The following is a 27853-nucleotide window of genomic DNA, read 5'->3' on the forward strand; positions in this document are numbered from 1 at the left end:
GATACTTAAACCTGTGGAACAACGCGTTACCAGATCCACGACTAGACAAATGCTAGAAACTCACAAGCAGGTGGACCCCCAAATACAACGTGCTAAGAAAGTAGTTAAGAAGCAAACTGGAGCCATGGGAAAAGCCGGGCCGAAGATTAGTCTTGTGGAGAAAGATCTTCAGGAAATGCTCTCAATGCTCCAGATTAGACCCAAAGATGCTTAAGCTATTATCTTGGAACGTGAATGGATTGAACTCTCCACAAAAAAGGAAAAAAATATTTTATTATTTGAAGCAATTTAATAATGATGTTGTTTGTCTTCAAGAGACCCATATTAGGCTACAAGACCAGAAGTATTTAGTGAACTCAAAACTGGGAACATTGTATGCTGCCTCTAACTTGGTAAAGAAAAATGGAGTGGTGATATATATAAATAAAAGATTCCCAACCAAGGTTATAGAGGCAGACGACAGTGGTAGATATATAGCAATTGAACTTGATACAGACTTTGGTGCTATTTTGGTTTTAGGAATTTATGCACCTAATCAATTACAAGAAAGTTTTTACAAGATGCTTCATTTAAAAATTTTAGATTGGAATTTTAAGAGTATTTTAATTATGGGAGACTGGAATGGAGTGATTTCGCCAAGAATAGATAAGAGAACAACGACCAAATTCATTACCAAACTGCCAAAGGCCTTTTTTGACCTACAAGATGACTTGAAATTAAAAGATGTTTGGAGGATACAACATCTAAATGAGATGGACTTTTCTTTTTACTCAGATAGACATAAATCCTTTTCAAGAATTGATTTCTTTTTGTTAACACCGGATCTACTACCTAAAGCTAAGAAAACCAAGATATTCTCCAGGACACTTACGGACCATAGCCCGGTGTGGTTACAAATTGAACTAGGGAAGAGGCCAAGAAGGTCTTGGAGAGTAAATGAAAATTTATTCAGATACGAAAAAAATGTTGATGAACTTAAAAAACACATGAAGGAATTTTTCAGTTTTAATATGAATAAGGGTACTCCCATTGAAACAGTTTGGGATGCAAGTAAAGCTTACATGCGTGGGGTCCTGATACATATGAATTTCAAACATAAACAAACTAGACAGAAAAGGAGAATGGAACTGGAAGATGAAATAAAAAGCAAGGAACAGCTGCTTATAACAAGCCCGAAAGACGAGACGCTCCAGATGGCGCTAAAATTGTTGAAAGACCAATTTCAAATGCTTATAGCCGAACAAACGGCATCTAACTTGCAATTTGCTAAACATAACACCTTTGCTAACGCTAATAAACCTGGTACGTGGTTGGCTTATACTTTGAGAAGGAACACGAATGATAGAATTATTGATAGAATTGAGTATGGAGGGAAGACGGTATATCAACAAGATTTGATTAAAAAATCATTTGTGGACTATTATGCTAAGTTATATGTACGCGATAATATACAGAACAAGTCAGTAGATGATTTCTTGGAAGAAAAAAGGGTTACTAAAATATCTGTGCTTCAAAAGGCAAATTTGGAACGTCTGATAACTGCTGATGAGATCACTTTAGCTATAAACCAACTTAAACTAGCAAAGGCTCCAGGGACTGATGGTTTGACTGCAATCTACTATAAAACTTTACAACTGGAAATGATTGAATATCTTACACAACTTTTTTGTAACATACAGCAAGGCGGTAAAATACCCTCCTCATGGAAAGCGGCTTTTATCTCATTAATACCCAAAGATAAAGAGGGCCCTAAGAAACCAGAAGATTACAGGCCGATATCTCTTCTGAATACAGATTATAAAATATTTGCTAAGGTACTAGCCAACAGATTGATGCCGGTTATTCAAGAGATTATTCATCATGATCAAGCAGGATTTATTGAAGGTAGACATATGAAGGAGAATGTAAGGCAACTCATAGATTTAATTGACTATCTTGATAAGAATAAGCAGATCTCGGCAGCGCTGGTCTTCTTGGATGCAGAGAAGGCCTTTGATCGAGTGAACTGGAATTTTCTAACCAAGACTTTGGAAAAGATGGATATGGGACCACGATTTCGGCAGGCGATTGGAGCAATTTATCAGCAACAAAATGCACAACTTATTATTAATGGAAATTTGTCAACAACTTTCGAGATACAAAAAGGTACAAGACAAGGTTGCCCATTATCTCCATTGTTATTTATCTTAACTTTGGAAGTCTTGTTGAACGCAATTCGGGACTCAGAATCCTTAGATGGCATAACTATTAGGCAAAAGGAATATAGAACTAGAGCATTTGCCGACGATCTGGTTGTTACCCTTTCACACCCTTTGAAATCAATAATCCAGATGAAAAATATTATAGTAGAATTTGGCATGGTGTCTGGGTTTAGACTAAATCAAAACAAAACGAAAATGATGGTTAAAAACATGACAGAGTCTCAAAGAAAGAGATTTGAAAGCTTAGCAAGGCTTTGAAATAGTCTCCAAGGTCAAGTATTTAGGAATACAAGTTGCAGAATCGAACACAAAACTTTTCTCAAATAATTATGAAGTGTTGTGGCAAAAGATCCAGAAAGACCTTGAAGTATGGAAAAAGCTACAATTGTCTTTGCTTGGAAGGATCTCAGCAATTAAAATGAACATTCTACCTAGATTTATCTTTTTATTCCAGATGATACCGGTGCTTAAAACAGATAAAACTTTGTTAAATTGGCAAGCAACATTAAATAAATTTGTTTGGAAGGAGAAAAAACCGAGAGTAAAGATGAAGATTATGCAAGATACTCGTGAAAGAGGCGGCCTCAGACTCCCAAACCTTCGATTGTACTATGAAGCTGCGGTACTAACGCATGTAGCAGATTGGTTTGGGAAAACAAAAATGGATTTGCTGAATATAGAAGGCCATGATCTTGTTCTGGGATGGCATGCATATCTTTTTTATGAAGATAGGGTGGATAAAGTGTTCAACAATCACGTTCTCCGAAGTGCCCTGATGAGAGTATGGAAGAAGCACCGGTCCAATTGGGATTATAAAATACCGCTTTGGTTGGATCTTGCAGACACCATGGGGATTATGATTAAGTCACTCGGGGGTTGTTTATACAAAGATGTGCTTAACGCTGATGGGGATGAATGGAAGTTAAAAACTTTGGAACAACTGTTGGAAGAAGGAATTGTTTTAAATTGGTTACATTACATACAGCTTCAGAAGAGATGGGAAGAAGATCGAAGGGTCGGTTTTATGGACAAAGAAGTGGATCTGATTAAGCAGATAAAAGAGACTGGCCCAAAACAAGTTAAAAGAATATATAATGTACTGTTAGAAAGAGATTCAGAAAGTGAATTGATTAAGGATTGTATGATTAAATGGGCTCAGAATTTTGGTGAAGTTGTTATGTTGGAAACATGGGAAAGAATATGGGTTCAGAATGTTAAATTTACACAGTCACAGAATTTAAGGGATAATTTTTATAAAATGTTTTACAGGTGGTATTTAGATCCTAAAAAATTATCATGCATGTACCCAAATATTCAACCAAAATGTTGGAGATGCGGGTGCCTAGATGCTACCTTTTTTCATGTATGGTGGACCTGCAATAAGGTTAAGGCTTTTTGGATAAAAATATGGTGGGTCATGCAAAATGTACTGAAAAAAAGAATACAATTTACTCCGCAAATGTTTCTACTGGGCATAGCTAAGGATCTTACTAAAGGGGAAACAAAATTGGTTCTGTATATGGTCACAGCAGCTAGGCTGCTGATTGCGCAACATTGGAAGAAAGATTTTTTACCGACAATTGGTCAATGGACTCAGAAAGTGGCGGGGTTCGCCGAAATGGCAAAAATTTCAGCTTTTTTAAAAGATCAGAAGCAGGAGAATTATACACAAGAATGGGCAAAATGGATTGATTATATACAGAATAAGTATCAGACTAGGAGGTATTATGTAGCCTTTAGCTAAGATTGTTTAGACTGATAGTTGATTAGAGTAAATAATACATGGGATGCTTGGAATCATTAGAGTGGTGTATAGTGGAAGTCAGGGGGGGTTGAGTGGGAGGTGGGGGTGGGTTAGGGGGGAGGGTGGGGTAATATATATGTATAAATATACTAGAAGATGGGATTAATGAAATATTATTTTAAGAGAAATTTATATTATGATTTATATATGTTAAATTAGTTTAGAAGAAGGGATTGATGGGTTATTATTATTCCAAGAGAAATTTATATTGTGATTGTTGGGAAGAGAGGGGGTACAATATGTGTATGAGTAATCTACTTTTAGACAGGGGGAGGGGAGGGGGTAAAATAATTGGTATAATATTTGAATTTCCTTTCTTTAGGGGGGGCTGGGGGGAGGGGAGGGGTATAGTATCTGTATGGGATTTATACTGTATGGTGGGGGGCTTAAAGGGGGAAAATATGTTTGAATAAAACTTTTTCAATAAGAAAAAATGATACAAGCGGAATTATTATTAGAAATAAAATGTAAGAGAAAATGATATGTATGAAAATATAAAGTTGGGTTTCCTGAAATGCCACCCCGAGAACCCATCAGATAAAGTAAATAAGCAAGGGCAACAATGGAAAGGATGAAGATGAGGAGGGAAAGGAAGAAAGCGTAAAAGCAGAGGAAGTAAGGGAGTGGAATCAAGAGTAGGAGAGAGGGTAAGAAGGAGGAGAAGAGAGGAGGAGGGGAAGATAGAACGGAAGAAGAAGGGAGGAAGGAGGAGGAAGGAAAGGAAGAAAGGGTAAAGCAGAGGAAGCAAAGGAGGGGAAATAAAAGTAAGAGAGAGGGTAAGAAGGAGAAGAGAGGAGGAAGGGAGGAAAGAGGGGAAGAAGAAGGGAGGAAGGAGGAGGAGGGAAAGGAAGAAAGGATAAAAGCAGAGGGAGTAAGGGAGGGGAATTAAGAGTAGGAGAGAGGGGGGACAGGCGCTGATGTTGCAATGACACGATGTGCGATCTCGGAGCTCTGAGATCGCAGTTGATACTTTTGCCGCTGGACAGTCCTTTTGGACCTAAACTGTCCCAAAGAGATGGTGACAGGGAAGAGTACGTCTTGCTGATGTCAGGGACATCGCAAAGTCCCTGATTGATCCAAGAGAATTTCTTCTTCCTGGCGACAGAAGCACAGCCAAAAGCTGCTGAAGTTGGGACAGCTCCGGAACGGGAGGAAAGTGGAAAGAGAAAGTTTGTCCATCTGGTGAGGAAATCTTAGTGTTATAAAAGAGACTGCCTCCCAAAAAATTAAAGCTAAATTAAATTTGGAAACAGAAGAAAATAAGCGATGAAATTAAGCTACATTGGACAGTGTATTATCCTTTTTTAATTTTCTTTTATGGATGGAATTTTTGCAAATATTTCCTATTTTTTAAAGTGAATGGATTAGTTTTTCTTTTTCTACTTCTTTTTTTACCTGTGGATTGAAATCCTTCTCTTTATTTTTATAATACTGATTAGGATGGTTTTTTTTTTTTTGCTTCACTTAAGAATTTGTTTCTTTTAAGCTTGGAATATAAAGAAGATATAAAAGGAATACAAAAAGGGTTGTAATATCAGAGGAAAAGGAAGTAACACTGCCACTTGGAGGCTGGAGGCTTGAGTCCTGGAAACATTGCCCTTTTTTTCTCGCTTTGATCATTTTGACTTTGAGCTTCATTGGCAGATGGAGAGAAGTGAAAACAAAGCCTTGTTTTGAAAAATTATAAATGAACTTGCATCAAATCTAATAAACGGTTTTTGAATTCTAGAGTGGCAGTGTTTACCAGTTAGAAGAATGGCACAACATCAAAAAGAAACCTTAACATTGCAAAAGATTGTTTGAAATTCAAAAATTATTAGAAGTAACAGAGAAAATTGAGAAGAGATTGGAAAACATAGATTATAAAACACTAAAATTTGATGGGAAAATTGAAGATGTTCATCAAATGGAAAAGTGGAGGCTAGAGTCCTAAAAACTGAAGGGAAAAATGAACAAAGAGACAAGATAATTGTTGATACCAACAGTGAACTGAGCGTCATTGGAAATGGAAAGAGTGGAATATGGAAAGGGGAGATAGATGGACAGGAGCTCTACTCCAGATTTCAAGGTATAGAAGAAGAAAAAAGAGAAGAATTGATGGATCTAAGGAGAGAAATTTTGTCAGAAGCACTATTGATAACCAAAGATAAGCTGATTAAAGAAGCAAATGGAGGGTTTCGAGATTATATAAAATATGCAACAAGCAACAAGTTGCGAAGATAAGTCCATACAAATCTTATTAAGGAAACATCCAGAAGACTATTCCCGCAAAAGACGTAAGACTGCACTATTACTGGAAAGACACAGGTTGATATATGAAAGCTTATAATAAAAAATTAGTCAAATTTAGTTGAATTTAGAGCATTAAGTAAAAAATGAAGTGATACTGGATATAGTTAGATAAATAATTGATAATGATACCAATGCATACATATGTATTGGTTTGATAAGAGGAAATTTGATATAAATTGCAAATGGTGACTACTAAAGGAAGTTTAGAAATTCTGTTATGTATCAAAGCTTATAATAAAAAAGTCAAATTTAGTTAAAAATAATGTATATATATGTACTGGTTTGATAAAAGGAAATTGGATATAAATTGTAAACAGTGATTAAGAAAGGAGGTCTAGAAACTTTGTTATTAAATATAATCAATTTTTTATTTAGAAGATGTCATAAAGATGTAATGTTACCGGATAATAATGGAAACAGATGACACCAAGTTGGCAGGAATAGCCAACACTCCAGAAGATAGGCTTAAGACACAGAAGGATCTTGACAAACTTGAACTTTGGGCACTATCTAATAAAATGAAATTCAGTGGTGAAAAGAGTAAGGTTCTACATTTAGGCAACAAAAACAAAATGCACAGGTACAGTATAGGTGGTACCTTGCTCAACAGCAGTAACTGTGAAAGGGATCTTGGAGTTCTAGTGGACAACCATTTAAATATGAGCCAGCAGTGTGCAGCAGCTGCCAAAAAAGCCAACACAGTTCTAGGCTGCATCAACAGAGGGATAGAATCAAGATCACGTGAAGTGTTAATACCACTTTATAATGCCTTGGTAAGGCCACACTTGGAATACTGCATTCAGTTCTGGTCGCCACGATGTAGAAAAGATGTGGAGACTCTAGAAAGAGTGCAGAGAAGAGCAACAAAGATGATTAGGGGACTGGAGACTAAAACATATGAAGAACGGTTGCAGGAACTGGGTATGTCTAGTTTAATAGACAGAAGGACTAGGGGAGACATGATAGCAGTGTTCCAATATCTCAGGGGTTGCCACAAAGAAGAGGGAGTCAAACTATTCTCCAAGGCACCTGAGGGAAGAACAAGAAGCAATGGGTGGAAACTAATCAAGGAGAGAAGCAACTTAGAACTGAGGAGAAATTTCCTGAAAGTTAGAACAATTAACCAGTGGAACAGCTTGCCTCCAGAAGGTGTGAATGCCCCAACACTGGAAGCCTTTAAGAAGATGTTGGATAGCCATTTGTCTGAAACGGTATAGGGTTTCCTGCCTAGGCAGGGGGTTGGACTAGAAGACCTCCAAGGTCCCTTCCAACTCTGCTATTGTATTATTGATATTCTTGATCAGGTAATCCAGGAAATTAAATCTGCTCCACTTCCAATATTTAGTATCCAGCTTGATGAATCTACAGACATTGCAAACTGTTCACAGTTACTGATTTACTTGAGGTATATTAATGATGGCGACTTTAAAGATGAGTTTCTTTTTTGCAAACCTCTTGAAACAACAACTACTGCACATGATGTATTTGACACAGCTGGTTCATTTCTAAAAGAGCATAAGATCTCTTAGGAAAAGGTTTGTAGTGTTTGCACAGATGGATGTCGATCCATATGCTAGGATGTCGATCTGGATTTCAACGTTTGGTACTGAATGAGTCATCAAAAGTCATCGGAATTCACTGTATGATTTCATCAGCAAATAGCAGCGAAGACGCTGCCACAAGAGTTACAAGAAGTAATGAAAAGTATCATAAGTTGTGTCAATTTTGTAAAGGTGAGCAGTTTAAATGGTGGACTGTTTTCGCAACTGTGCAATGAGTTGGATGCGCCGAACAATGCTCTGCTATTTCACACTGAAGTGAGATGGTTGTCGAGAGGAAAAGTTTTAAAACGTGGTTTTGAGTTTCGTGATGAACTCAAAACGTTTTTTAATCAGAAAGCAAGACCGCAGTCCGAAGCACTTAAAGCAATAAAAGTGAACTGCAGAAAATAGCTTACTTGGTTGACATCTTTGCCATCTTGAACAAGTTAAATTTATCACTGCAAGGACCAAATGCAACACGCCTCGATTTGTCTGAAAAGATCCGATCATTCCAAATAAAACTTCAGCTTTCAATGGATGAAAATAAAATTTACACGTTGCCTACCCTACCTGCTTTCTTTGAGGAACATGACATTTAACCAGACAAAATGATTATGATGATACTTTCTGTGAAAGAACACTTGCACATGCTTGCAGACGAAATTTCATCGTGCTTTCCAACTCTACCTGACACCCCATTTGCACTTGCCAAAAGCCCATTCACAGTCAAGGTTGAAGAGGTTCCTGAGACAGCACCAGAGGAGTTCATTGAACTTATTAACAGTGATGCAGCGAGAACTGATTTCTCTACAATGCCAGTTACAAAATTCTGGATCAAGTGTTTACAGTCATATCCTGTTCTTTCTGAGATTGTGTTGTGCCTTCTTCTTCCATTTCCAACAACATATCTTTGTGAAACAGGGTTTTCCAGCTTGTTGCTTATCAAGTCTAAATACAGAAGTAGACTTGTTGTGGAAGATGATCTTCGTTGTGCTCTTGCAAAGACTGCCCCGAGAATTTCTGATCTGGTGGAAAAAAAGCAATCTCAACCTTCGCACTGACGTTGGCTTTTTACACATACTATCGCAAAATGTAGCAATGTAGTTTACTGTTGTTATATTAAGACTGTTCCCCATGCTACACCATGCTTCAAGACAAAATTTCATTTATTTGTAATTAGAAATAAATATTTCACAATATATAATTACATTTTGTTTTTGTGATTAATCACTATGCTTTAATTGTGTTTAATTTATAACAATAAAAATGCATCCTGCATATCAGATGTTTACATTACGATTCATAACAGTAGCAAAAGTATAGTTATAGAGTAGCAACGGAAAAACTTTTATGGTTGGGGGTCACCACAACATGAGGAACTGTATTAAAGGGTCGCGGCATTAGGAAGGTTGAGAACCACTGGTGTAGGCCATGGGTGTCAAACTCGCGGCTGCACATTGCTGTCACGTGATGTTTTGTAATGTTTTTCTTCCCTTCACGAAGCTGGGATGGCTGTGGCCTGCGTGTGACGTATCTGGCCCACAGGCCACCAGTTTGATACCCCTGGTCTAGTTACATTTGTTTGTCCATCTCTCCACAAGGCAGGTCATGTGAGCTCATTGTGTCAGCTTCTTGATTGATGCATATTTCATCTCTACTCAATGCATTAGTTACGAGTGTGCTTCTGAGTTCATTTTGGGTGGTGGTAGTCACTTATAAAGCCCTGAATGTGATCAGTTTGGGTAATTCAAGGGATTTTCTCTCCCTGATTGTCTCTGTCCAGCCCATCAGATACAGCAAGACATTATTTTTTGTTATTCAAATTTTTATTGGTTTTAAAAAAAAATTCAAGGAAAAAGGGTTATGGGGTTATAAAACATTTTGACAGCTACATCATGCGGGGAGGAGAAGCCCCCCCAGGTCTTGCAACTTTTACAAACAATGATAGAAAAATATCAACATTTACCTAAGTATTAGCAGTTTTAAATTCGGCACAAAATCATCAGTATGTTTCAATCATTTGTTTTGTATCACTTCCATGAAAGTACATTGTAGCAACAATTGCAATAGTTTCCAAGTCACTTTTGTGACTTTTGTGAGCTGTTGCATCCTCTCTCCCATCCACCAGCTGAGCCTCAGCCCCTCCCTCCTTTATTTCTTGTGTAACATCCCTCATTTCACCTAAAAGAGCACTGTGTTTTTTAGCGAAAGCCTCTGCTTCCACTGGTGTGTGAATTCTAATTCTGCTGCCCTCCCAAAAATTCAGCATGCCTTTTGGAAATAGCCATCTAAACCAGACCCCATTATTATATAATTTTTTTTGCTAAGAAGGAATATTTCCTTCTATTATCTCTTACTTTCTTTGGGATCTGTTTAAGAGTGGTTATTTCTTTATCTTTATATTTTAGTGGTCCTCCCCTTTGAGCTCCTAGAACCTCATCTCTTGTAGTTTTTCTAAGAAATTTAATGTGAACTTCCCTTGGAACGTTGTGTGTTCTTGCATAGGCCGAATTAACCCTATAAATCAAGTCAATGTCCCACCAAAGATATTGTTTATCTCTATTAATATACTCTGCTAGTATTGTGGTCATAATCTCCTTGAGATCCAGCAAGACATTATTAAAGGATGCCATTTGGTGGAATTCAGAAGAGACCTTTTTCTGTCATTGTACTCACTCTTCGGAACATCATTTCCTGGGGATTAGATTAGTCCCAAACCTGGTTGCTTTTCATACAGATTTGAAGACCAGAGTATGCCACTGCACATGGAGTCGGAGTCTGTTGAATGGTTATGTGAATGGTTCAGATGACCATGGCTGCTGGTTACATATATATTGGTTGTTTTTTTTCTCTCCTCCCAGAATATTGAATGGACAGCTTTATAGTCATAAACAAATACTGTGTGTGTGTGTGTGTGTCTAAAAACATATCATTAAATCCTTACAATATCTACCCTTACCATATCTAAAAGCAATAGCAATAGCACTTAGACTTATATACAGCTTTACAGTGCTTTACAGCTCTCTCTCAGCAGTTTACAGAGTTAGCATATTGCCCCCAACAATCTGGGTCCACATTTTACCCACCTTGGAAGGATGGAAGGCTGAGTCAACCTTGAGCCACTGAGATTTGAACCGCCGAACTGCAGCTGACGTAGCCTGCAGTACTGCACTCGTCACTGCGCCACCGAAGTTATTGTTATTATTAAACTAGTAAGACTTGGTACAGCATGCAGTATGGAAAAGAAAATGCCACCCCCCCCCCCAACCACTACAAAATCCCAATATGCAGAGACTTAAGCAGAAGTTTTCAGAATTAAATTTTGAACGATCATCCATTTGCTTCAAAGGAAAAACAAGATCTGGAAGCAGATAATATAACAGGAATACATTCATTGTTTACAATTCTTTGCAATTAATATTTCGTCTGCCTGATTCGTGCAGCAGCATAGAAGAAAACCTTGACCAGGATAGAGCCCTTTTCACGATGACGTAGTTGAAACCTCCAGCTTGCACACATGGGTTTTACTGGGTAGAAGGAGCAATGGTATTTGATATTTAGAAATGGCAATGTTAACCTGATAAGTGAGAAGTCAAGATAATAATAAACTTCTAGGAATTCACACCCATTACATCTTAACATGGCAAAATGATTCAGCCTAGGAATTCCTAGTGAGCTACTAACTCTTTGTCTAACTTTCCTCTTCTTTCTCAGCATTGCAGCTTCCCTTAGCCAATGATGGTAGCAGCCGTTCCTCCTCTTTGGAAAACTCACCCCAACATCACACACATCCATCACGCCCTCGAAATATCCTGGGCCTTCCTCCTCAGCCGCCATTCCTCATGCACAGGAGCATGGAGAGGTAAGCACAGTTGGAGCAAAGTAGCCAAATCGTAGTAGATCACTCACTTAATTTTTTCCATGTTTTTAAGAACTTTTGCCACACAATTTCTAGGCTTATATTCAAACTAGAGGAGGGCAATTTACTAAGAAGGGGCGGGGGAGGGGGGAAGCTGTTTATAGCACAGGTTTTTTTAATATATATACATTTTTTAAAATTATTTTTGAAATAGCACAGCTTTTATATTGCTTTAATGTCCAATGAAGTGGAAATGTATGTAACAACTATGGCAGTATGCAAATAGTCTAACTCTAATCTATACCATACAAGAAGAATTTGCAATCATGTGCTATTATGATGTTCAGTGACAGCATGTTGGACTGGGGGGCTGACCATTCATTATATATTTCAGCATTGTTGCTTATTGCTTGATTGCTGATGATTTGATTTGATTGCCCCTGAGTCACTCTTGACACTCCTGGTAACTATTGTATGTGGACAAATCCATGTTTCTTTGTTAATATTTTTGGGGGAAATGTTTTGCCGTTGTCCTCTTCCTAGGGTTGAAAGAAATTTGTTTTATATTTTGCTGCAGTCATTGCTGACTCTCTGTGTCTTACATACTCACCACTCATAAATGAGATTAGAACCAAACAAATCATTACAAAACATAATTTTTTGCCATAGTCAGAATGCCATCATAATAGGGCAATGTGTACTGTAAGGACTTACGTTTGACAGAATGTCAAAAGCAGATCTTTCAAATTCATCTTAAGATGTTTTCAGTAAATGTAGTTTTTTTTCCTCTGCATTGAAATGCAGCTTATTGTATTTGGTGTAATATTTGCATTAGGCCCCAAGACGTTTAAAAGCATCTGTCCCTGAAAGGGTGTGCCAGTTTATTAACTGGGCCTGCTGCTTATTAAGTAAACATTCATGACCAACTGCATTCTTCTTTACAACTGGGAATGATTTAGAACTGGCTGATTTTGTCAAGAGGTTTGAATGCAAAACTACTTCATATTCTTTATATAATTTTCCTTCTTTTCATAATTATTCAGATACTGTTGCTGAGCACGGGAGCTTCATATTAGGGCTTTGTATACTCTTCTTCGTAGTATTTGTTCCCTCAGAGAGTGTGTGTTGATAAGTCCCATGTCAAGGATACAAGCTGCCATAAGCTCTCTAGCTTTTCTTTCTTTCCCTTCCTAGCATAGAGATTGATCAAAAACTTCAGGAGATCATGAAGCAAACCGGTTATTTGACCATTGGAGGCCAGGTAGGTTGAATTCATCTACCCTGCTCTAGACAAAGTATTCCAGCCCAGTATTTGATTAAAGCTGATCACATTTGAGGTTGGAAAACCGTGATAAGGAACGTCATAGTCCGATCTTATGGGACACAACCTGCATTCTTGGATATAGGATTTGTGGCTGTCCATCTTATTCTTTTTGTTTTCATGCAGTATATATATATCAAGTTAATATTTAGCTTTCAGACGGGCATTTCAAAGTTCTGCTGTGACTTTCCGCTTTAGATCGACAAGTTAATGTGGCTTTATAAAGGATATTTTATAGGAAGAGATAAGAGAGACAGTAGATTAAAATACTTTGCACCTGGACGACATAACAGTTGACTGCACTAAAAGTTGCCATAAAACAGTCTTCCCTTTTTCATTCTTCCCTATCTTAATACTTGCTTGTGTCTAACTTATATGCCCTCATTTCTCACAGAGATATCAAGCTGAAATCCATGACCTAGAAAACCTTGGTGAGATTGGTAGTGGGACGTGTGGACAAGTGTGGAAAATGCGGTTCAAGAAGACAGGACACATTATAGCTGTGAAGGTGAGGTAGATACACTTGAGTTTGGAAACTCAAAACTCTTGGAACACAAAACCCTTAAAAGAATAAGAAGTCTGGGTTGAAATGGCAGGAATTTACTCACTTTGAATATAGCTTGTATGATTTATTTATTTTTGAGAAAGGAGAGAGAGGTTGAAGAGATTTACAATAAGCATCCTGTTTTATATAGAAAATGGTGATGATCATTGGATAAATAACAGAAGCGCTCATCATGAGGGAAGGCATTTACAGCACATCTTTTTTTTAAAAAAAATGTTTTATTTACCCTCCATGCTCAGGTGTGCCCCATCCTTTTTTCCTCTCCTTAGCAAATGCGTCGTTCTGGTAACAAAGAAGAGAACAAACGGATCCTAATGGATCTGGATGTGGTGCTGAAGAGTCACGACTGTCCCTATATTGTTCAGTGCTTTGGGACTTTCATCACAAATGTAAGTAGACCCAGTGCTTCCGTCTGCTCCCTTTTAAAAATGTGACATGATTAACTTGATCAGTATCTCCCTTCATTTGTCCCCTTTTTTGTCCCTAGACGGATGTTTTTATAGCCATGGAGCTAATGGGCACATGTGCAGAGAAGCTGAAGAAACGCATTCAAGGACCCATCCCTGAGAGAATCTTGGGAAAGATGACTGTGGCGGTGAGTGTCGATAACCTCTGGTAAAAAAAATTTAAAAATGTATGCTGCTTGCAAACGTAAGTGCAGGGGTTTGGGGTAAACAATATTTACAGGTCTCTCTCTAGATTTTAATATTGTTAAAACTGTTTCATGCCTCCTAATGATCCCGATGCATTTTCCTTTGGGATTTAAAATATTCCTTGGTGCATGTACGGGGGCACCCCCCCCCCCCATGAAGGCTGTATGAGCAGCTTAGAGGAAGTGCCAATTAATGAGAGGCAATATGGAAGTTGACAATTTAAAAAGTCAACCTAACATTGGGGGGGGGGGGGAAATTGTGGTTTACCACAATTAAGTCTTCTCCAATGTTCAGGCTACAGTTGACAATTTGAATGAGTATTATTTAATCAGAATAAAACTGAATAATATCAGCAGAGGGAGATTTGTTCATCTCTCCTACCAAGGAGAAATACTAAAGGTACAGTTTCACATATGTATACATCCTCTTTTTAATAATAACTTTGACATTTTTTTGGTGATGTAGCTGGATAAAAGATTATGCTATAATAAATTTCAGTTTATTAAGTTATCTAACTGAAAGACGGTATTCTACATAATGACATAATCTTCCAAGTGAGTGACTAACCTTTGCTTTCCAAGTAGCAAATGGCTTCATAGAGATTCAGTTTCGCTAATCCTAAACAAATGCAAACATTAGTTTTCTTACAGTGAGTCATTTCTTCGGCACTGGTTTTTGATTCTTTTTCTTCTCCCTAGATTGTGAAAGCCCTCTATTATTTGAAAGAGAAGCATGGCGTCATTCATAGAGATGTGAAGCCTTCCAATATTTTGTTGGATGACAGGGGGCAAATCAAGTTGTGTGACTTTGGGATCAGTGGAAGGCTGGTAGATTCAAAAGCCAAAACCCGGAGTGCTGGTTGTGCAGCATATATGGCGGTAAGGATTAGATAAGTGTTTAAGAAATATCTTCAGGGATCTTGCTGTAATTTTGTAATCTTAATACAATGTGCCCAATTTGTTTGCCGTATCAATTCCTTAATAGGCTTCTTTTTTTCAACAGTATTCTGGGCCAGGCCCGTTTAGATTATATCAGTATATCTCTGCCTGAGGATGTCCCTTTGGAATCAGAATAACACATCTGGTGTGTGATTGACAGGACATCTATATAGAGTTGCCATTAGAATATGGCCTAAGATTTTGAAAATGTACTGTATTATTATGCAATTGTAGTTCCAGTGTTTATTTTGTTTCTATAATTGAGGGTTGTTTCCTAAGTGCAGGTAAGAAATATGCAATCAGTTGTTATTTTAATGGCTTTTTTTGTTGTTCTTAGCCTGAAAGAATAGATCCTCCCGATCCCTCAAAACCCGATTATGATATCCGTGCAGATGTGTGGAGCCTGGGCATTTCCCTGGTAAGTTAAACTCTCTTGACTGTTTTTTGATATGGCAAATGGGCAATCCATAGCTTGCAGGCTGCCCGCATTCCTCAAAGTTCTTCTCTGTAGCCCATTTAGATGCCAAAGCTCTTTAATTAAGCCTTGCTAGATTCTCAACATGCTTAAATAATTTTTTGACTTGCGTAGTTGTTATTATTTAGTAGATGGTAGCAGTTTTTAGAGTGCTTTATTTTCTCTTTCTAAAATGAAGAATGCAAAAGCAAAGTTAGAAGTATCTTAGAAGAAAGCTGAACTTAAGACTAACATTACATAACACTTTTGTGACTTAGGATGGTTGTGACAGTATTATGCGATTCAGTGATATTGTGGGATTTCAACCAGTTGGATGGAGAAGATGCCTTAGTCATCATGTGAAGAGGCCTGAAAGCAGCCTGCTTGGCATATACAATATCCCAGTGAAACAGCAAATGATATTTTTTAAAAATACCTTATGACATAGTGTACTAAAGCTGATCCTATTAAATGATATTGCAAGAGAGGGTGATATTTTTTGCTAACTTGTTTTAACTTTTAATACTTGGCATTTCTTTTCACATCACATTCCAATTCAGGTTGAGTTAGCTACAGGGCAGTTTCCCTACAAGAACTGCAAAACAGATTTTGAGGTCCTCACCAAGGTTTTGCAGGAAGATCCTCCTCTTCTCCCAAATAACATGGGATTTTCCGTGGATTTCCAGTCCTTTGTAAAAGACTGGTGAGTAGATTGTCTCGAAAACTTAAACAACTTACTGTGAGTAGTCAATAATTTCTGGAGGCAATGATTAGAATTAATAATATGTAGAAAATGGGCCCCCTCCAGCCCTATCAGGACCCAGGAAGTTTACATTCTCTGTCATAGCACTGCCCTTTGGAATAGTAACCCCACAGAGTTCTGAATGATTCCCATCCTGATGATATTCTAACAGTCCTTGAGGACCTGGCTCTGCTCCCAGGCCTTGGGGTTGGGTGGCGGTTGAGCCCCTGTAGATTGCTTTTTGTCATTATGCATGTTTTTCTCTTCTGGACATCTATGTTAATTTTTATTGTTTCTTGCTTGTTGTACATCACCAAGAATTGTTTGAAATAGGTCAAACTTAATTATATGTAATAAATCAATAGACCACCGACACAGTTTTATTTGGTGATGTGCTTGTGTGAAAAGGTGAACAAGCATCTTTGTCATTTTTCCATAAAAGTAAATCTCATCTTAGCCTTCCAGCTCATTTTGCACAAATTTTGGGCCTTTCCACAAGTTTCTGTTCTCTCTACTCAATCTGTTCATGGCTCCTGCTCTTTTTTCCCTTGGCCAGGGTCTTGGCTAATTGCAGAGTAAGAGGGGGCTCCTTCATTGAGCTGAAAACAACTACTAGAGGGTAGATATGGAAATTGGGCTTTGGTTGTGCCAGGATAATGATGGATTTAATTCTCTTAACTAACAAATTTAGAGGGGAATAACTTAATAAATAAGAAATATTGGTGCTCTTTAACTATTGTTAAGCAAAATTCAGTTGGAAAATGTGGTTTGAATGTGTGTTTTTATTCTTCTAGCCTTACTAAAGATCACAGGAAGAGACCAAAGTACAACAAGCTACTTGTGAGTATACAACACATTGTATGAGTATGAATGGTTTTATAGTAGCTGGGCGGGGGGCACTCTGTCAACTTTAATCTTAAAACAATTTGCACTTGGTGCAGAATTTTGTTTGTGTGTGTGTGTATTTGTGTGTGTGTATCATTTTATTATTATACTTTATTCATTAAACATGAAACTCAGTCAACTGAACATTCAAAAGTGCATCACAAATACCAGTGACTGGTGCTAATGGTTGATACGGTTTGCTGCCAGCATTCTAGGTATCAACAAAAAACTGTGCTACCTTCTTAAAATATACAATGTTCTGAGTAGCACAGTTTTTTGCAGTTCCGCTGGTGTTATTGCAGGAAGCTGCAATTTGTTGATGTATCTTATAAAATTCTTGGACATGGTGCCAAGGAAGTGTCATTCCCCCCCCCTCCCCAAAGTCCTACTTAGAGTTGCTCTCCCAGGCTTTTAGGAACAGAAGGGGAAAAAAACTGCATTCCGTCTCCTTGTTTACAGGAACACAACTTCATCAAGCGTTACGAGACACTGGAAGTGGATGTGGCATCCTGGTTCAAAGATGTCATGGCTAAGACAGAGTCACCCCGCACGAGCAGCATCCTCAGCCAGCATCACCTGCCCTTCTTCACCAGGTAGCCATGTAGTGTGGCTGCTGTATCAGAGAAGGGGTCATGGCTGCCAGATCTTAAAAGAGGGAGCACCACAACAAGCACCAGCCTTCACTAGAACAACTCTCCAGTGGCATGCATTATTTGCTTCACCTGCTCAGCCACCCGTGACCATTTTGTCTTCTTCAGTATTGCCAGGAAGAGATGGGTCCTAGGTCTGGTCTTCCTGGAATGTGGTTAAGTTTCAGGGCCTTTGGCATTCCAGGCACCGCACCAGACAGTCCAGACGTACAACGCTTTGGATGAGAAAGTACTTCTTCAGCCTGTGCTTGTATGTTTCTGGGATTTGAGCATCCACCATCGGGGTTGCCACCAGTGACAGCGTTACTCCCTGCTAGTCTCTCTCTACTCTGACCAGAGACTTGAGGATATGCAACAGTGACGCTAGCTCACGCACTGTGAACAGACACAAAACACAAAAAAGGAAAATAGAAAAGATATTTTTTTTACAAGTTATTTATTAAGTTTGGACTTCTGGTGCTGTGGGCTGCCTGCTGCCCCAGTTCACCAGTCTCTGCGTTATTACATGTCCTTTATTTGTTTGATTTTTTTTTCCCCTCTGTGTTTTTGGATTTGTATTTGCTAAAGAAAAATGGGGGCTGGGATAGAGTAATTGGTTGCTGCTTTAAATGCTGAGCTTAGCAGTTGCGGTCGTCTTGGTTTTGTTTGTTCTTAGGGCTTGCGGGTGGGGTTTCTTCCCTGGAAAGGAAATGTCTGCTAGATTCTTGCCCAAGAGTTACTCAGTTAAAGTAAAAAAATTCTCCCTCTTTGGTTCTTTTTGATCTCAGGGTTCCTCTTTTGAGTGTGAACAAAGTTTTGTCATTGGTGTTTTATTACCAAAGTGCATGTTTGGTGCTAGGATAAATGCTTCTTCATTTTCTTCCAGTATTTAAGAAAAGGAAAAGCAGAACTTAAAGATAATCCTAGCATCAATAAAGCCATTAAAAATAGAGTCATCCCAAATTATCTCTAACATAAGGGAGTCTTCAAAAAAAAAAAAAACCACGAAATTTGATAGCCACTAATGTATTGCCTCTGATCTGTTGGGGACGGATTGGTTTAGCGTCTTAACTAGTAGCAACGATGTATTTCCAATTGAGGAGCAATCAGTTTGCTCCATGAGATCACAGGCTTGGAACAGCAGCATCTGTATGGATGCTCAATCTGCAAGCATAGATGTGGTCCTAAACAAGGAGGTGCAGTAAACAGAGGAAGTACCATTCCCTTTTTATTTCAGAATTGAGCTTCTTTTGTAACGCTTTCCACAGGATAAAAGAAAGAAGAGACAGGATTCCAGGGGTTTAAAATCCAAAGGCACCTTTTAAACCAGCCAACACTAACAAGTGGATGGAGGCATGCCAGAGGAACCAAGGTGTCTCAATCACCAATGTTGTTTTGTAATTAGCAGGCAGTCGGAGCCATCTGAAACTTTGGAAATGAAAAGTTGGCCCGAGTGTTTTGGAAGTGAGTCAGGAAGTTATTTTCAGGCAGTTCCAAATTGTATCTTTTCCAAGGTTCTGGGGCTGATATGCAACTTGAACCTCTAAATGTTGTCCAGAAGATGAGACTTCTTCCTGCTTTCTCCTACTAACAAAAGCTTGGATATTATGGCAGAGGAGAGGCCAGAAAAGGCCCTACACAGTTTTATCCTCCTCAGGAGGCTTTAGTTGTGTAGGGATGGAAAGAAAATGCATTGCTAATTATTGCTATTACAGATACATCCAGCCTGGTATCACCCTGAGATAATATGTTCCACATTCATTACACCCTGACCATTTTGTGAAAGAAGCCATTGCATTTGAAGGACTGAAGGAGCCAGGGGCAGAACCAGTGGAGGAAGAAGAAGCTTTAGTAGAGCCATATGTTCAACTTTGGCGTGTGGAGGTCTTGGTTATTAGAGACAGGTTGAAATGAAATCCGATGGGCCTTGCTGAGGCTTTCTCAGTGAAAATGAATGTGCAAAGCTTGCTGGAAAATATACGCATAATATGCATGTTATACGAATGCAGTGTTTTTCAAAACAAATCCTTACCATTTGCAAAGTGTCAAAGAAGTGGGAGAGGAGACAGAATTGCAGGATCCAATTTGGATCAGTCATCGGGACCAGAGGTTTTGTCTTCAGAACTTTTGGGCTACTGCCGGAGCCCCTGGGGCACATATATATTTGTCTTCATTCAGGAAAGAGAATTGCTTGTACAAGATGTAGATCCCCTGTTCAGATGACTGGCTTATGGTTGCTGCATCGTATAGCACACTAATATTCCACCAGCTTTAATTATGACTATTAAGGTATTTTTCAGAAATTGAAAAAAAGTCAATGTGACTTACATACCTTACAAGGCATAGGATTTGTGCAAGGAAGGATACTGTTTTGGATGTGTTGTATGGAAACATATGAGAGAAGATAGGAAGTGAAGGAAGGAAGGGAGAGGTGAAGAGCTAGCAAGAATAAGGCAGTGAGCTGAAAGAGAATTTATGGCTTAAGAAACAAGTTGGCAATAAGGAATGTTTATTAGAAGGTTTTATAGAAATGCAGTAGGTGAAACCAGAAGAAGGGTGTGTGAAAAGAAATGAGGAATAGCTCCTTAAAGATGCTTAGCTTTCAAGATGAATTCCTTTAACAAGTTTATTTAGATTCATTTCCGTGGTGATTTTTTTTATTTCACTCACTAAGGTAACTTCTGAAAATCTCTTTTCAATTCAAAAACATTTTCTGAAAGATACTTTGAGCCAGTTTGGAAATATATTCTATGTTAATTGTTAAATCACAGTCAGGAGATCCAGAAACAAATATTGGCTCCTGATTAGAAAAACATCATTCTTTAAAAAAAATTCCCTCTAGATCAAACCTAATAGGGATAGAAATCTAAGATAAATTGGGCTACCAGTGAAATAAGTGAGGACATTTAGACCCAGTATTTATTCTTGATTTTATGAAATACGTCTTTGGTTTTCAAGATTTGTTGGTCACAGTTAATTTTGGTTTTCCATGTTTAAGTAATATGCATGGTATGTTCTATATGACTATCAACCAAATATTAACATCCATTTTCTTTGAGGCCCAGTTAATGTGGGACACATAAATAAGCTTCACTTGGGAATCATTTAGGTCTCCAGATTCAGATTTATTAATTCTATGAAGATACAAATATAAACACGAGCATTTGTCAGGATATTAGAAAAGGTCATTTTACTGTATTTTTAATTGTGAATTACCAAGAATTAAAAGAGATGGTGGCATATAAACTTAATAAAGAAGGTAGGAGAAGAATAAAGTGTGTTTTCTAAAACCATTTTGGAAAATAATGACAAAAGTTTGTGATTTTTATGGCAAAACTTGAGAATCAAGCAAAGCCTGAAATGCTTAAAAGCAAGAATAAAACAGGTGCAGAACACAAAACAGCCCCTAGACATCTGTTTCCACTAGGGAGAGGGTCTATTGGCCAAAATGTGTAGTGTAAAAATCACGATGATTGATTAATGAAACTGCATCAAGACAGTTGCAGTAGAATTCTCATGTCATGTGTATTAGATCAAACTTAGTTTTTTATCTTAGTGACAAGCACTGATTTTTCTGCTACTGTTTTGTTCAGTATTTTTGCTCATTTGCTAGAGGAATTGATCTTGAAAAATAAATGGCAGATTGGAAAGCTACTGAAACTTGGGCATATGACACACTGGATTAAGAATGTTGAGAAGGTTCAGAGCATAGAGTGAAAAGTGGGTTCCCAATTCCAGGTTGAAGAACAGCATTGCAAGTGGACAGTGGCCCTGGCTACATAGAAAAGAAGAAGAATGTACAGAACTGTGTGCTGGAATAAAGGAATATATAGAAAGTTAAGCAGAGAGGCTCTGGATGGTTAACAGAAGTATTGTCATATAAGCAGTTGAATAGCCTTGTCCTAATAGCTTCATGTAACCTCATTCTGGCTTTGTTGCTTGTTTTCCATCTTGCTAGATTATTTATACTTAAGCAAAGTAACCATAGTAGTTGGTAGAGCACAAGTGATACATAATATGACAGCTGGCATTTTCATCTCTCCGGGGGATCTTCACCCTGAAGCTAACAGTGAATCTGCATCCTGACCGCAGAGAATCTTTCAAAGTTTTTAAAACTCCAGATCTTTTTAACTGTTTTAAAAGCAGTTCCCAGCATGAATTGGTTAAAGCTGAACCAGTCTCCTGGAAGTCTTACTCAAAGAATGAATTACGGGGCAATGATGCTGTTAAATAACTTCTTGATCAAAAGTAAGGTCTAATCATGAATCGGAGTTTGTGCTCTTGAAATAAGCTTTGTAAAAAAGACTTTTATGTTGCTTTCAAATTCTTTTAAGAATTTTATAGTATTTATTTCCTGCTTCTTGGAACAAATGGGGGCCTATTGATTCCTGTGAATAAGTGCCTTCTATTCCCTCCCTGCCAAAAATACTGTCATTTGCATTTTTAAGGTAAAAATTTAAGTTACTGATGATTGTTTCTCACTTTTTGTGATTGCTAATAGAATAGAATCGCTAAGAAAAAAAATCCTTTTTTTTTTTTTGCAAAATGCTTAAAACAATCAGTAGTTTTAAGAGCATTGACTATGTTCAGCTTACCTTTTCTACTGGGAGTTTGTAGCCTCTATCCTTTGGTTTTAAAATCCACATGAACGCTCTGAAAGTCCTTTAGCTTTCCAGATGCTTTTGGGCTACATCTGTTTTCATCTCCTTGACCAGAGGGGGACTGTAGAATTTGTAGTTCGGAGGGTCACAGATTCCAACTCCTACTGAGTGCCACAAGTCTTCCAAGGCCTAGAACAGCTGCTTCTAGAAAGTCATAATTAGCCAAAATTATTAAAAATGTATCTAGTGAGATTCTTTTATTATGTGAGCGGAAGCAGGGAAAGAAAAGGGTACGGTCAAACTCATGATTTTGTCATCCTTCCTTTCCGCAGCAAACATTTTAGTCATTGCAGAGGCTTTAGGGAATTAGACTCCCTTCCCAAGATGGGACTGAAGTATTTGTAAGTGGATAATAGATGAAGGATGGTGTTGCTCTTTTGTACAATTCTAGAACAGAATAATTCTTCTGTTATGAACGGCAACATCAATTAGGATTAAAGTTTCTACACAAGAAAATAGTTTCCTTAAATTAAAACTATATCCCTTTTCAGATATAAGGAAGAAGTATAGAGAATTGTGGGGAAATGAATTGATTCAGTTCTTAAAGGCATATTATCAAGAATTCAAGATAGCTTTTACTGTAGTAAGTATTAAGTAAAGGAGTTTATTAGAAATCTTTGTACAAAAAAGGTGCTGTTTTTTATTCCTCATAAGAAATTAGGATGGGTTTATTGGTCTGTTCCCTCTTGGGTTTGAGATTTCAAGCTATCACGGATTATCCTGAAAATGTTGGTCTCTAGTAAAGCATATTTCTTCCTCCTTTTGGTTTCAAGAGAAAGCAAGAATGGTCTCTTACAGGGAGTTTGTCTACCTTTCAAGCATGGAAGGATGCTTTCTTCCATCTCAAAGCAGTTAAAATATAGATTCTTTGGTGGGAAGGACTTGGGGCAGTAGTAGGTTTAGGAAGTGTTAAAGGCTTTATTCAATTGTTCAAAATATGGGATGATTTTAAACACGAAGAAGAAAAAGAGAAAAATGCAGTTTTATTGCATTTTTAGAATTATTTTTTTAATGTATTGATTTAGAACAAATCTTTGTTAATGTTATTTCTAATCTGGGTGGCTCAATGTTTACAATTGCCTGCCTGACATCTGCTCTTAAAGTGTGTGGGGGACATTGGGGTTGGGAGGGGCACCTGTGTGCAGCGTGTGATGCATGCAATTCAAATGGGGATTTTAAAACAAAACTGTAAAAAAAAATCATGCCAAAGTTAAGGTAGAGATTAGCTGGATAGATGGTTATATTCTAGGCATTAGCAGTTCACTATATTCTCTATGTATCATATATTATAAATTTGCATGTTAAAGTAAATAGAAGTAATCTATCCTATACAGCAAGCAACTTTTAACTTGGATTCCTTGTAAATTTGGTCACCTGTCTTGATTCAGGATTGTCTGAACACCTTCTGTTTGATTTTGTTCGTTTTTGTTTTTGATAGCAACTAAGTCTTTATTTTACCACCGTTTCATTAAAAGGGCATGGTTTATCCAAAGTTTCATAGAACGTGTTGAGAGCACAGCAATTTGAAGTGTGCAGCCAGCACAAAAATTATGGTCAGTGGACATTTTCCCAGAGAGTATGTGTTTCTTCGTTGCTGGCCTTTTCTGCTGGAAACTACATGACAAAAGTATTGGAGGAAGCTTCACCACTGAAGGCACCTGCTCAATGTTATACTCTTAGGAAGGTCAAAAGATTTCAGTTTGGCTTTGTTTGTTCAACCGTTTGCTATGTTGTTACTTCCAATAATTAAGGCTACATTTGTACACATTTATTTATTGCCCACAGGGAACTGTGTGTTGTTTTAATTTATTTTTTAAAACTTCCCTTTCTTTCACTTCGTACAGAAAATGTATTTTTTATTGATAGCATTCACTAAATAATTAGCTGTCAAAGTGGAAATATGGGACATATACTGCAGTTTTTAGAATTTTGTTCTGATAAATCCCAGCACTGATCCTTTTCCTACAGACTTGTGGTATTTGAACTGTACTCGGACATGACAGGTTCTGGAATCATGTAACTTTGAAATCCCCAGGGTTCACTGTCCCATCTTCTCTCTGTTGAAGGGATCCAAAAGAAAGCAGATCCTCAGCAAAAGGATAGGGAAGTAGAAAACCTTTTTAAAAGATTGGCTGACAGATTGATGAAATTATTTATAGGCAGTATTGGGATATTGGAAATCGGATGCTCATAGTTCTGTAGAATTACCAAACTATATTGAATCAGGGGATGTTGTTTTGCACCCATAATTTAAGCTGATGTTGAATATATTTGCCTATTTGCTTTTAGACTTCTAGAATAGAATAAATACAGTATATTGTTACCAACAAAGCTTTTAAGAAATTATATATATATATATATATATATATATATATATATATATATATATATATATATATATATATATATATATATATATATATATATATATATATATATATATATATATATATATATATATATTTTACAGATGGTCTCCCAAAAACCTAGCTCACAAAAATTACAAAGAAAAACAGAAATCTATATAGTTTTGTGGGAGAGATAAAGACATGAGTGATAACTGTAAGCTAATGGGTAAGGTAAGGTGATTAAGAAAGATGAAAGAATAATCATTAAAATATTATAGGGTAAACATTCTTAAAAATGTTATGGAAGCTAAACTTATTGGGGCAGAGATGCAGAGTATTTCCCCATGTCTTTATTTTAGGAATGATGCTTTCCATTGTTATTTCTGACAATACATACTTAGTTGTAGATTCTGCGTTATTCTTCAGAGAAGTTTAGAGAAACTATTTCCTCTCAAAACTTTAAAATCACCTTGAAGAAGCACCTTTTCCACCTGTCCTTCTTGAGAGGAGTTTTTTTTAAAAAAACAAAACAAAACACCACAGTATATATTTTTCCATTCATGTTTTCTTTTGCTTTTTTTTTTAATGGTTTGATTCTAGTTCCATATTGGTGTTGAACAAACCATTTTTTAAAAGTAAGGTAACAGTGCTTGTACAAAAGTACTAGAGTTATTTATTTGGACTGTGATGAAGGCTGAAAACCATTTCCAAAAGTCAACAATAATTTCTTTAAATCACATAAATCTATGACTTATCCCAACCACGCCACTTGAATATGCCAGCAGTCTTCACTCCTATCTAATGTTTCATGGAATTTTGCATATATGCCTTCTTGACCTTGCTGAAGAAATTTCCCATTAGCAACCTATATTTCTAGGGGCATTATTACAAACATGAAAACTCAAGTGCCAACTGTACAATTTGATGTTTTTATAATATGGTGGGGTTGACAACAACTTCCCTAAATGGTACCCATTGATTTTTGAATTTTTGTTTCAATTGCAAACTGTTAAAATCTCATGAGATAAATAAATTCTGCAAAATCTGTGTTCTTGCATAAGAATTCATCAGGTTTGGGCCATTCAAAAACATTGCTACCTGTTGTAGTATTGCACAAAAATCCCACATTGGTGCTTGCCCTGAAATGGCTGATGGCTGCAGCAATCAGATGTAGAGTATTTCCACAGGGCAATAAGCATGTAGTCTTCTTAGAGTGATCATTACAGTTCACCTGCAAAAACGGGAAGTCTTGAATTAATGGTTTGCTCTTCTAAGACTTGGATAACACACATATGACCTTCGGCCCACTGAAGAGCTTGTGTGGTTGGTTGAGCTTATGGGTTTTCCTACAGACTGAAAAAAAAATCAGAAAACTAGTTTTCCATTTAAGTAATAATTGTGTCTTGGATTTTAAAAGATTGTTGGAAGAGGAGTTTCAGATGTCTTCAACAATCTGGTATAAAACACCATTTTGTGTCCCTCTGTTATAAGTGAACCATCCTGTAGGTTCAGTAAAGCTACGTATGGTAGTTCTGATCATCTATTCCATCTTATTTGTTTGTTAGACATTTCTCAGGTTGGGCTCACTGTCCTGAATCCCATTGTCTTATTACTTGGCATGTGCAAAGTCTTAGAACAAGAATTTTCTTACACAGTAGTCGTCATCCTTGTTCTATCTACACCGTAGTCCAAACCATTTGCCAGAAGTATTGTCTGCCTCCAGGTAGTGAGGTCAGTCTGGTCCATTTGAGTGGAACTTTGGGATTTAAAAATACATCAACAATAGTGTAAAGAACATTCTCCATTATTGAAAAGCTTTTTTTTACTGTTTGTACAAACCCTCATAGAAGCTTAAAAAACAAAATAAAACGTTCTTTCCCTAAAAGTCTCTCTTCATTTTACAAGTTTCATCTCTTGTTTCCAAAGATGTTATTCCCCAAATGATATTTCTGTCACCCACTTGAATCTGAGGCTCAACACGTGAAGGGGACTTCCAGCCCTGACTCTTAATTCTTGGTCAACCTAATAATTTGCCATAGTGCCTGGGAAATGAGATTTATAGTAATAACATCTGAAGATACTGGATTAATATAGTGTACTGCAAGCAGTAGAACATGTTCTTGGGATTGGAAAAAAAACACCCAACTATTCATTTACGCATTAATGGCATTTACACTATTCAGCAAGGACTCTGGATAGAACAAAGGGGTCCCAAATAATTAATAAAAAAAATCTCATGGCTTAAATACTTGCTAAAATTGCATTGCTGTAACTAGTTTTCAAAATGTCAATAGTTAGGGGCCATCTGTGGGAGGATGTTCCACAGAATGCAGCCTGTCGTGGAGAAAACCTGACAAAGATTGCATCCCACGTACCTCTTGAGGTGGGGATACCTGCCTCCATGATGTGCCACGAGCTTTGATCACAAGAAACTGGCTTCTGACCCTGTTTTCTGTATTACTTTTGAGTATGTCTCTATCATAGTGTCATTCATGAAGCAACTACAGAAGATCTCTCAACATCTTTTCAAGTGGAGCTGCTTGGAACTTGGATACTTCATTAATGCTTCATATTTAGCTTTTAGTTTTAATAGGAACACAGTGGGGCAGTCTCTCTACTTCCCTTAAAACACAAGAGATGCAAGCAGCATTAGATCTTCCATGTGTTGGAGTGCAAAGCAAGTCCAAAGTTCCTACGTATGGTCTGTATTCCATATTGCATGGTTTCAGGCAACCTAAATGGGGTTCCTGCGTTCTGTATCCAAGTCGCCCACATCATTGTCAAGCAACACCAGGAAGACGGCTTTTGTCCTGGCAACAGGTGATCAGGTATCAAGATCACAGAGTTTTTCCACTTGGGCTGGCAGCTGCAAGGCAGAAGTGTCCTTGAAGGGGATTACCTAAAAAGCTGTCCAATAATTGTTGGACAGCTTGTCAGTCTGCAGTATCTGTACCTTATTC

At 37.5% G+C, this 27853-nt stretch overlaps 1 protein-coding gene across 2 annotated transcripts in view; it reads left to right on the top strand.

Moving 5' to 3' along the window:
• The window catches only part of MAP2K7 (mitogen-activated protein kinase kinase 7), a 52045-nt gene extending 27140 nt beyond the window's left edge, over positions 1 to 24905 (top strand). For both annotated transcript variants that reach the window (XM_081934112.1, XM_081934113.1), the window contains 10 exons: positions 11553 to 11700; positions 12892 to 12958; positions 13413 to 13526; positions 13853 to 13972; positions 14071 to 14178; positions 14935 to 15114; positions 15512 to 15592; positions 16189 to 16331; positions 17165 to 17210; positions 17715 to 24905. In XM_081934112.1, coding sequence (XP_081790238.1) covers positions 11553 to 11700; positions 12892 to 12958; positions 13413 to 13526; positions 13853 to 13972; positions 14071 to 14178; positions 14935 to 15114; positions 15512 to 15592; positions 16189 to 16331; positions 17165 to 17210; positions 17715 to 17852 — 1145 coding nt within the window. In that variant the 3' untranslated portion in view covers positions 17853 to 24905. The remainder of the gene's footprint in view (positions 1 to 11552; positions 11701 to 12891; positions 12959 to 13412; positions 13527 to 13852; positions 13973 to 14070; positions 14179 to 14934; positions 15115 to 15511; positions 15593 to 16188; positions 16332 to 17164; positions 17211 to 17714) is intronic.
• The last annotated feature ends 2948 nt before the right edge of the window (positions 24906 to 27853 follow it).

The sequence above is a fragment of the Natrix helvetica genome (assembly GCF_964273705.1).
Source record: "Natrix helvetica genome assembly, chromosome: 1".
Taxonomy (NCBI): Eukaryota; Metazoa; Chordata; class Lepidosauria; order Squamata; family Natricidae; genus Natrix; species Natrix helvetica.